Source organism: Stegastes partitus, unplaced genomic scaffold (genome assembly GCF_000690725.1).
Source record: "Stegastes partitus isolate 25-593 unplaced genomic scaffold, Stegastes_partitus-1.0.2 Scaffold373, whole genome shotgun sequence".
Classification (NCBI taxonomy): domain Eukaryota; kingdom Metazoa; phylum Chordata; class Actinopteri; family Pomacentridae; genus Stegastes; species Stegastes partitus.
The window spans coordinates 126,856-136,818 of record NW_007578104.1 but is presented as its reverse complement, the minus strand read 5'-3'; the positions used below and the strand labels follow the sequence as shown (position 1 = coordinate 136,818).

Below are 9,963 nucleotides of genomic sequence, written 5' to 3'. Positions count from 1 at the left end.
GAGACAAGACCAGGACCAGACCAGTGCAAGTCCCAGACTGCCTGACATGCTCATGAGAAGACGTGGACCATGTACGCCACTGCATTGCACCATCTAAACCAGCACCTTCAAACACTCAGTACACATGGGTAGCTTATAGGTATCGCTAGTAGTTGCTAGAGGTTTGAAGAATTTTGGTAGCAAAGCAAAACGGAGACCTTCAAAAAGTGGATCAGGAATGATTTGGAGTACGACATCACTGCTAATCAGTAATGAATAGAACAATTTAAAATGTATGAAATCAAAGGAATTAGACGAAGAGATTGAGAAGACGATAAAAAGAATGAAGGAAGAAGAGTTTCCTCTTGTTTCTCAGATTGTCTGGATGCTGTGGAGTCGGTCCGTTTCAGTTGTCGGGTGTCGTGTTTCCAGTGAAGGCCTCCTCCTGCCCTCGTTCTCTGCTTCTTCATCAATAGTCATGCTGCTCTCAGACACATACCACGACATGAAGAACAAACCCTTTGATTCAGGTCGTTCTGGGCCAACTCACCTCTCGCTCCCAGATCCAGCCATAGATCTTATTGCTAAAATCCACACGAAAACATCTGTTAAATTCTAAAAGTCCTACTTCAGACACTTTTTTTAGTTTTTGAATTTCTGCTATGTGAGCCATCTGAGATAAATTTCAGCATTTCTGTGTTGGAAGTTGTGCCCACCGTCCACGAAACAACATGGATGATGTGTATCAGAGCAACACCAGATCACCTGTAGATGTGGTGGAATTGTATTAATGCTGCACAGAATTCAAATTCGGTCGCAAGAAAGTGAAAACTAGAGGAGATCATTTTTGAAAATTAAAAGTTCTTCAGTCAGAGAGAGAAGGATTTGTTCCTGATGCACACCAATCACAACAACTGGTGCTTCATGGTTCCAGGGAGGGTCTGCAAAGACTTCTGTCTGTTCCACTGGAAAATAAGAGATCTGTAGAAGGAAAGTAATGAAACTTAGATCAGATTGCCAAACTTCAAAGAATCCTAATACAGATGTAGGATGTCATGGGTGTCATGGACCTAACAGAAGTCTGTACATGAAGTTTTTCACTTGGAAGGTTAAGTGAGTTTACCTGATGTGACTGAGCTGTAGTGGAGGAAGAGACATCAGCAAAGACACTGTGTGAGAAGAAGTCAGTTATCACAGTTTAAATGCTTAAAGTTCAGGCAAAGCTGCTTTAAAATAAGAGCACCAGGCTGCAGCTATGGCACTAAACCTGCTGGGAGATCATAGAAAAACTAGTCCAGTCCTATGTGTCTGTATGTTTATAGGTGCACCGCAAATATGAACTCCTAACGGCTGAATCCGGTAACTGATGATGGTGCCAACATACAAACACATACAAAGATACTTGATGAGCGTGATTATCTCTCAAAATAAGACAAAGAATCACACAGTGACACCATCAGGGGTTAATCAGCTAAATGTTTCAGCGCTATACGTCCTAGCATACATTTGTGAAGACGATCCATCAGGACGTGTGTCTGTCGTCCAGCTGGATGAAACAATGGAGGAGAACAGAGTTGCCCCGACTACCCATACAGATGTACTGGTGCACCCACTGGTATTAAAATGTCCCCATAAAAGTCTCATGCATCTTTCATAATTTCAACCTGCAGCCACTCCAGACACTTAAAAGTCTGTAATGTACCGGAGGCTGTGTGATTGGATTATGGTGTGAGGCACACTTCACTTCCACACGGACTGCATTTACCAAATCAGCAGCTTGTGCAGTGAATGGGCAACATTAACTCCAGCGCTGATTGAAGCACACGAGCTGCTCTGCCATTTACACGCACACACACACACCTACACACACAGGCTTTTAAACGTACACTTAAAGCACATGCGTGTCCTGCTCGTGTGTGTGCTGGGCACCACGCTGACGCACTGTGGGGGTGTTCAGATGTCATTCACATGCAGCTGCCAGCCAAGTTCAGGAAGTTACACAACGAGCTAACACACACACACACACACACACACACGGTGTTAAACTGCTTGTGTGTTAGATGGTGTGTGTGTGTGTGACTGAGGGAGAGAGAGAGTGAGTGTGTGTGAGGGAACTTTCACTTTAATATATCAAGTAACCAAGGAGACTTGGGCCACTGATCAATATTTGATTCAGTGCCACTCGAGCAGATTGTGTGTGTGTGTGTGTGTGTGTGTGTGTGTGTGTGTGTGTGTGTGTGTGCGGTGATCTTGTTGTTGTCCACTGCTCTTACTATAGAGGTTGTGGCGCGGGTCCAGTGTGTGTGTCAGCACAGAGGATGGTCGCTAGCCACAGTGTTAGCTCACATTGATTTTGTCATCTCGGGGGCGGCGGCTCGAGCCAAGATGGCACCCATAACACCACTATCTCAGAGCAATAAGACGGTGACATCATATTTAATATTCATAAACCAGTCCCGAGGTGCCAGATGTCTAAATCGGAGCTCCTGCGGTAATTCCAGCGCACAGCCAGAGCGGGATCGCTGCCAAACGAGGGCGTCCAATCCCATCAGTGGGATGGAGCTGCTGCGCCGTGTGGGATGGTGCAGACACACCGTGGTTGGCATTTTCTAAAGAATTCTTTTTGTATTTAGTTATATTTTATTGTTAAATGTACTCAACTTTATTCAAGGTTATTAGCCAGCATTGAGAGCTACTGGAATCAACTCATCAGTTTTAGCGTGCCTGGTGAGTGTGTGTGTGACGCCATACACTCCTTCAACACCAGAAGTCTATACTAGCTATCATTCAGTGCTGTCTAGGATTGTATTCCAACAATATTATCTGAAAATTGCTGCACGCACAAAATGCTCATCTACAGACACTCAGATGTGGTTCACAAACAGGGAAACCTGTCTTTGAGCTGCTTTTCATTCCACAACCAATCAACAAAACTTTATTTCTAAAGCTCGTGCAGGTCTGAGGTCTCCACAGATGACTGATGAGCTCACAATAAGGCAGAACGAAGAATAACTGAAAAGGTTGTAAATAATCAAAACTAGATATAAACAGCAGATAAAATAGATTAAAGAGACAGAACCGTGATGTTTGTTGGATTAGAATGAACCATGAATGAGATCAAATAACAGCCGTCGTCTCTGAACTTGTCTTGTTGAGGAGATGGGACTTAATGTTTAAAAGTGTCCGGCTGCTCTCAGGTCCTCAGGCAGACTGTCCCAGCAGCTCGGGGCATTCAGTGTTAAAGCTGCCCCACCGAAGGTTTTGGTTCTGCTCTGAACAACCAGCAGAGGGCCTGAGGGGCCTCACTGGTTTATGCACTGGGAGCTTGTGAGACATACTGGTGCACCACCCTGACCTGCTCAAAAACGAGCCATTTTAAGGGCAACCACCGTAGAACAGGTGTGCACTCCGTCTGGTCCTGGTAGGTTCTTTTAATCAGCTACAGCTTCAGAGTAAGAGCCTCAGTGAGAGACATGGCTGCACGGTTTGATGTTTTCGAGGCACATTTGGTTTCTTTTGGTGGTTTTGGAGAAGTTTTATAGAAGTTTGAAACGGAAGCCGTTTCCAACATGCTGACCTAGCCCTGTGTCTAAGGTAGGAGGAACAGAAGCAGAGGATGGAGGTGTTTCAGAGATCCGCTGTGACTTACTGGAAGGACAAAGGACTTCTTTCCTTTTATCACAGCATAAAAAGCCAGAAGGCAGAACGGCTGCTACTCAATTCAAAGAACGAGGTCAAACAGCCCCTAACAAAATAAATTAAACTAAACCCAAATACAACCACCTCTAGGCTACACTAACGATGGTCCACTGATACCAACATGTTCAGCAGTCCTACAACTCCTACCTGAGCCTTCACCCCCTCAGCCAGATCTTCATCGCACACTATTTCCACATCGAAGCATCCAGGGGTGACCAGCTCAGAGAAGAACCGCCACCGAACGCGGGATGAAAGAGTCTTTTTAAAATCTGAAGGCACAGCTTGATTGGACGCCGTAGAGTGGTCTGCTTCAGGTCCAGCTTCAGGTCCAGCTTCAGGTCCAGAGAGAAGAGGCGGGACACGACCACGGCAGCTGGGAGGAGTGTAGCGGTAAAAAGCTCAGCTGATAGAAGACAAGGAGCACAACTTCTGAACCTGCTGTTGCTGTTTCACACGTTGTCAAGTGTCTCCACGACTTATGACGTCCGTGGAACCTTCAGCACCTGTTGTAGCTTTAGCTCATACCTGGGCTTTAGCTCACCTGGTTGAGCTGGCGACCCGTGTACAGGGGCTACAGGCCCCGATGCAGCGGGCGTGGGTTCGAGTCCCGCTCATGGCCCTTTGCTGCAGGTCCGTCCCCCGTTCTCCTCCCCCACTGTCCTGTCTGTCTCTTGACTGTCTTGTCTAATAAGGGCCAAAAAAATAATGATTTAGAAAAACCAATACGGTCACTGAAGTATCCCGTCTCCTGCCTTTCCTCCGAACTGGTACCAGGGATGGATTTAATGTGCCGCTGGTGTTGGATGGAGTGAACACAGTGCTCCAAGTGTTATGTAAGGGAGGATCAGGACCAGGGATTGACAGCTGATAGCGACACTCAGAGGTGTAGTATTGCTCTGTATGCTGTGCTAAACCCACTCTGAGTGCATTATTCATTTTCCGTGACGGCGGTTTTACGTGACGATCCGTCTTCCCCCCGACGCTGGACTAAGCGGCGGCGAGCCGTCGTTCCAACAGCGATACGCTCACCGAGGGCCTCGCTGTGCTGCCAAAGTCATCAAGTTTCTAAATGGGCAGGGAGCGGTTTTAAAGAACAATGCTGCACCCGGTTTGAGTTCCCGTCCGCCGGCTGAAGGATTTTGAAAAATGCCAGACGGCGAGGGTGAAGGATGGGGGCGAGCCGGCCAGACCCGGGGAGGAGGACGTGTGGAGAGAGCTTCACTCCTCCAGCAACAGAACAAACTGCTGAAGAAACAATTAATCCAAAAAGTTTAAAGGCATTAATTAATTCCTCAGAAACCAAGTAAATGGTTGATTTGCTGCTTGGTTGCAGGCTAGAGATCAAACCGCATTGTAGCCGCTCAACAACAGAGTCAGCGGGTAGATACAGTAAAAGCAGATTTATTTCTTAATTAAGTTTGATGAGAACTTACCCACAGAGGTAGCGCGGTGCAGATATATAAATCAATAAGCTGGCTGTGTGTTTCTACTGCAGCAGGCCGGGGTTGTGTTAACGCCGTGGTTAAGTTGTGTGTGTTTGGATCAACATGTGGTTTTCAGATTCTCACAGCAAAATCGATGGTTATTAAACTCCAAAGGCCGCTCACATATCGACCTCCTGCTTTCTTGGTGATTTTAAATCTTTTATATTTTTCGATCTTCGGCTCGCTGGTTTGAAGTTTCTTTCCCTCCTTCTTCCCTAAAGCTTCTTCCTTGGTTCCTCTTCGCTGTGTCCCATCCTGCTTTCCTTTCCTCTCATATCTCCTTGTAGGTCCTGTATGTCTGCCCTTCCTCTTCTTCTATCCTCTCCATCTCGTCTCCTTCACCTCGTTTTCCTTCTTTCTCAGCTCCTCCTTTATTCATATTTCCTTTTTTCCCTTTCACTCCTCCTCCTCTTCTTCTCCATTCTTTCGTACCACTAAGCTTTCTTCACTTCCCTCCTGGTTGGCCATCCATCACCTCCCCCTCGTCTGTGCTGCTATAATCTGAAGTGTGTGTGCTGGTCTCTGCCTGCATCCATCTGAGCCCCATGTTCTGAGTTATTACTCTCTAATCATCCGTGAGCCCTGGGCCCATCCACAACACTCACATATTTTTCCATACTTTGCAGGTTTGTATCCGGACTTTGATGAAAGCAGGAAACTTTTTATCTTTTTATCATTTTGTGAAAGACAGGATCGCTGTGGGAGATACACGTGGCGTCGGGTTTTGAAAATACTTTCATGTCGGGGAGTTTTTTTTGCTGCTCTGATGTTTGTTCTCCAGCTGACTTTGGCCTCGTTTCCATTTAATCTGACAAACTGAATGTCATCCTTTAGTGATGACTGATGTGATGTTGAGACATTTGTTGTGTATCAGATATTTGGTATCAGTGCCTCTGAACTTCTGCAATTCTCAAAAGTTGATTATTCAAAATAATCAAAGTTTTTTTTTTTTTTTTTTTTTTTTTTTACAAATCCTTAATTAAAAGACAGCTTTTCAAAATCTGTCCTTCAGTAACGATGGGCCAGTAATTGTGATGGAAACCCAGAGCCGAACATTGCTTGAGACCACAGAGTGATGAGAAAGGTGACTTCATCTTCACCTGTCAGTGGTTTTAATGTTGTGGCTGTAACGTTAAAACAACGAACACGTCTCACCTCATATTCAGAGCGCAGATCCAGACGGGATGTCTTTGAACTGCTCACATGAGTTTGAGGCGTCACTGAGAAGCATTTGGCATCTACGAAACTTTTTATTCCAGAAAAATTAAATGAAATATTTTCACGTTTTCAGGATTTTGGCATCAGATTGGTACCAGAGCGTCGGTTCTTGTGGTTACTGCACAAATCAAAGCCGCTCTGGCTCCTGAACAACCTCGGCTTTAAACGGTCGCCTTGTGGCGCCTGCTTAGCTGCACCATCACTGTTGGTGGGTACGGTTTAGCAAACAGTCAATTTAATAAACACATATTACCCAGTGGCAGTTTGTATATGTTCTCTCCTATTTGATGAGCCGTAAAGTCAGCGTCCTTCATTACCTAGCCTTCTCATTAAACTGTTTTCCTTTTACTTCTTCTTCTCCACCCATTCTCCCATTTGCCATCTTGTTTTATCCTCCTCCTCCTCCTCCTCCTCCTCCTCGTCTCATCACCACCAACACGTATCCTCCTCCCATCACTCCGGCGTTCCTCGTCCTCTCTTTCCTCCGCCACTTGTTCATTTGTCGCGCTGCTGAGTTTGCACAGCGCCCACATCAATCACAAACTAATAATGTTATGTAGAAAAATGGATAAGGAGCGAAGTTTGTCTTTCTTCTTCAGGGAACTGCTTGAAAAGAAATGCACACACACACACACACACACACACACACACACACACACTCATGCAGTGTACCGGTGCTTGTGTTTAACTGTGTCATATGGTCTGTTTGTCCTCCAGGGTCAGGGTACCCGTATGTTCTGGAACCCCCAGCCCAGGACTTTATATCCGGTAAACAAGCAAACAAAGAAATGCATCATTTCCAGTCTGCCCCCCTCGACTACCAACTAGCCCTCCGCCTCACCCTCAGCTCCGCTACAGCCGACGCAGCTGCATTACTACTCCATCATTAATCTTTAATAAGTGGTCATTACGTGTTGCTGCAACGTTATCAAACGCTTGAGAATCGTCTCCCTCGCTTTGCAATGTCTTTAATGCCGTCATCAATTTACAAAAGTCGTACGGTTTGCAAAAATAGAACAACACGCGTGTAAAAATACACACGCTCACCTTCATATTAATCAGCAGCCAACATGAGGAACACCTCGGTGTGCACATTATTCCTGCTCCGCTGTGTGTCTCTGTGCTAACTCTCCCCAGGCCGGCTTTATTACAGCCAGCCTCCAGCCCTAATGGAAAGTAATAAAGAGCCCTGAACATCTTAGTTTGGTTGTGTGTTTTTGTGTGCGCCGGCGTGTGAGTGTGTGTGATTCGGGAGATGAATGGTTCTGATTAGGCGGTGCAAGCTGCAGACAAGCATGATGATCAATGTCTCCCGTCTTTCTGCTGCTTAAGAAACAGACAAATGTGCCATTGCTACACACACACACACACACACACACACACACACGTATGTCCTTTTTTCATTAGCTGTGTGTCTGCTTTTTTTTGTTCACTTTCAACTTTTAATACCTTTTCCTGAGATTAATGGCGTGCTGGCTTCATTCCTCCGCCTCCGTATGTATGAATGCTCGTATCTGCAGCGCATGCATGTGTGTTCTGTGTGCCGTCAGTCCTAAAGAACTGCAAAGGTAGAGTATGTGCAACGGAAACGCTCTGAAATTGGTTACGGCAGGGTGTAAAAGTGTAAATCAGCACACTTGTTTGTCTGCAGAGGACTGCAGAACGGAAGTGCTGACTCGGCAACGGCAGAGCATGGGTGGTTTGTGTGGAGGTGAGGGAGGAGGGGGGCAAACTAGAGAGAGTAAGAGGGAGTGAAAGGTAGGAATGGAAGGAGGATTTGAAGGAGAAGGAGGTGAAAACCTAACGTGGGAGGTGGGCAGAGAGAGGAAGACGTGCAGGAGAAGAGAATCAGAAGAAAGAGATGGAGGGGAGCTGATGGTCTGGAGAGTGGACAGATAAAATAAATGGAGACAGAATGAGAGAGGACGAGGGGAAGCACTGCAGAGAGTCAGCAGCAGGTCCCTTGGCTTTTGCTTCACCAGGCTTTCATCCAGGAAATGAAACGACTTACCTCTCCCCCGTGTGACCGGCCGGAGCACAAAGCGAGGAGCTCGTCTCGCTAACGCCTTCAGGACACATGCACACAGACGGACTCGGCCACACTGGGGCTGATGGACTGTTGGAGTGATCGTCGGTGCCACCTGCCTCGGCTCGGCGTGTGCAGGTCGTGCGTCGCCGGCGTCGGCCCGGTCCCAGTTATGTTTCATCATGGCGGCTGTTTGATTGGTGCTTTGCAGAGGACCAAGCAACAGACGCATCCAGTCATTAGTTCAAACACTGACTTTCACTCGGAGGCTGTTTTTAAGCACCATGTAAACACACGTCTCAGTTCATGGCTGTTTATTATAATTAGAAACTGTCACAGAACCTCCTCACATGTGGGAATGTTTACTGGGAGCTTTGACGCCTCCCAGCAGAGGCCAACATGTTGCACTGTCCTTGTGTCGGATGTCTTATTGATTGGCTGATTAGCACGCTCTATTAATAAAGGATATGACAGACTGCTGTGAGCCAGGGAGGGAGGATGTGAAGTTTTGCTTCATGCAGCTGAACTTTGTGTCTCGTCATGAGCTTTCATGGCAGCTTGTGTCTATCAAAGAAGCATTGATTCAAACCAGGGATGCTCGATACATCGGCCACCACACCGGTATCGGTCTGATGAACAGATTTAGCCGATGATCGTCTAACATCAGCGCCTTCGTCTCTACGTTTGATGTCGCTGCTGTTTCACAGACGTTTTTACTTAAATGGTCCTTTAACGTTAAATATGTTTAAATATGTTTTAGTTCTGTTACCTAATAAAGAAGCCTTGTGGTCTAACTGGGCTTCTGTTGAACAGTTTTCTCACAGTTCTTACTTCAGCTCATTTTTCGATGTGAACAAATATTGAACATCGACATCGGTGATATCGGTTATTGGCGAAATCAGAAATCTTAATATCGACATCGTCCAGAAATGTTAATGTCGTGCGTCACTGATTCAAACAGTTTTCTGATGGCTGTTGATTATTTTGTCGTCTTATTACGCAGGCAGAGTGCGAGGTCGGCGCCACCTAGTGGCTGCGTACCGTGTGCACAGAAAACAGCTGCTGTACACAAATTTACATTGAAAAAAAAACATTGAAATTCTTTGGACATTTTCTTCACCACCCAACAAATCTTTTGCTGTTGCAGCTGAATGTTTTCCAGTAACATGCTCATTACGAGGCTCCATCTGTAGGGACGTTATTGGCAGAACTATTGTTTTATACAACACTGAATAGATATGACGTCACATCTAAAAGCCAGCGGTGTGCTTTCCCAACATAAGTGACAAACTGCATCCTCATTTTAATCATCTGCCTCCTTTATAAAGACCCCATGAAGTAAAACTTTGGCCTTATGGAAGACAACGTGCTCTGTGCAGCAGTGTGTCTTTAGTATTGACTTCAGCTTACAGCCGTCAAATTAGATTATTTGAAATAAAAATATTTTAAATGCACTCGTTCGATTTGTTCCGTTCACTTCGTGTCTCGTTATGGATTCCTTTCAAGCCGTTGGTTTCAGGGGAGGAGGTTGCCATGACAGCAGAGCGAGGGGTCAAA

General features: G+C 45.9%; 1 protein-coding gene across 2 annotated transcripts in view; it reads left to right on the top strand.

The window, feature by feature from the left end:
* The window catches only part of LOC103359445 (chloride channel protein 2-like), a 203,008-nt gene that overhangs the window by 75,341 nt on the left and 117,704 nt on the right, over positions 1–9,963 (top strand). The window contains exon 3 of one of the 2 annotated variants that reach the window (XM_008284782.1): positions 7,098–7,148. The exons of the other annotated variant lie outside the window; for it this stretch is intronic. Within the exon in view, the coding sequence (XP_008283004.1) occupies positions 7,098–7,148 (51 nt within the window). The remainder of the gene's footprint in view (positions 1–7,097; positions 7,149–9,963) is intronic. 2 annotated transcript variants of the gene reach the window in all.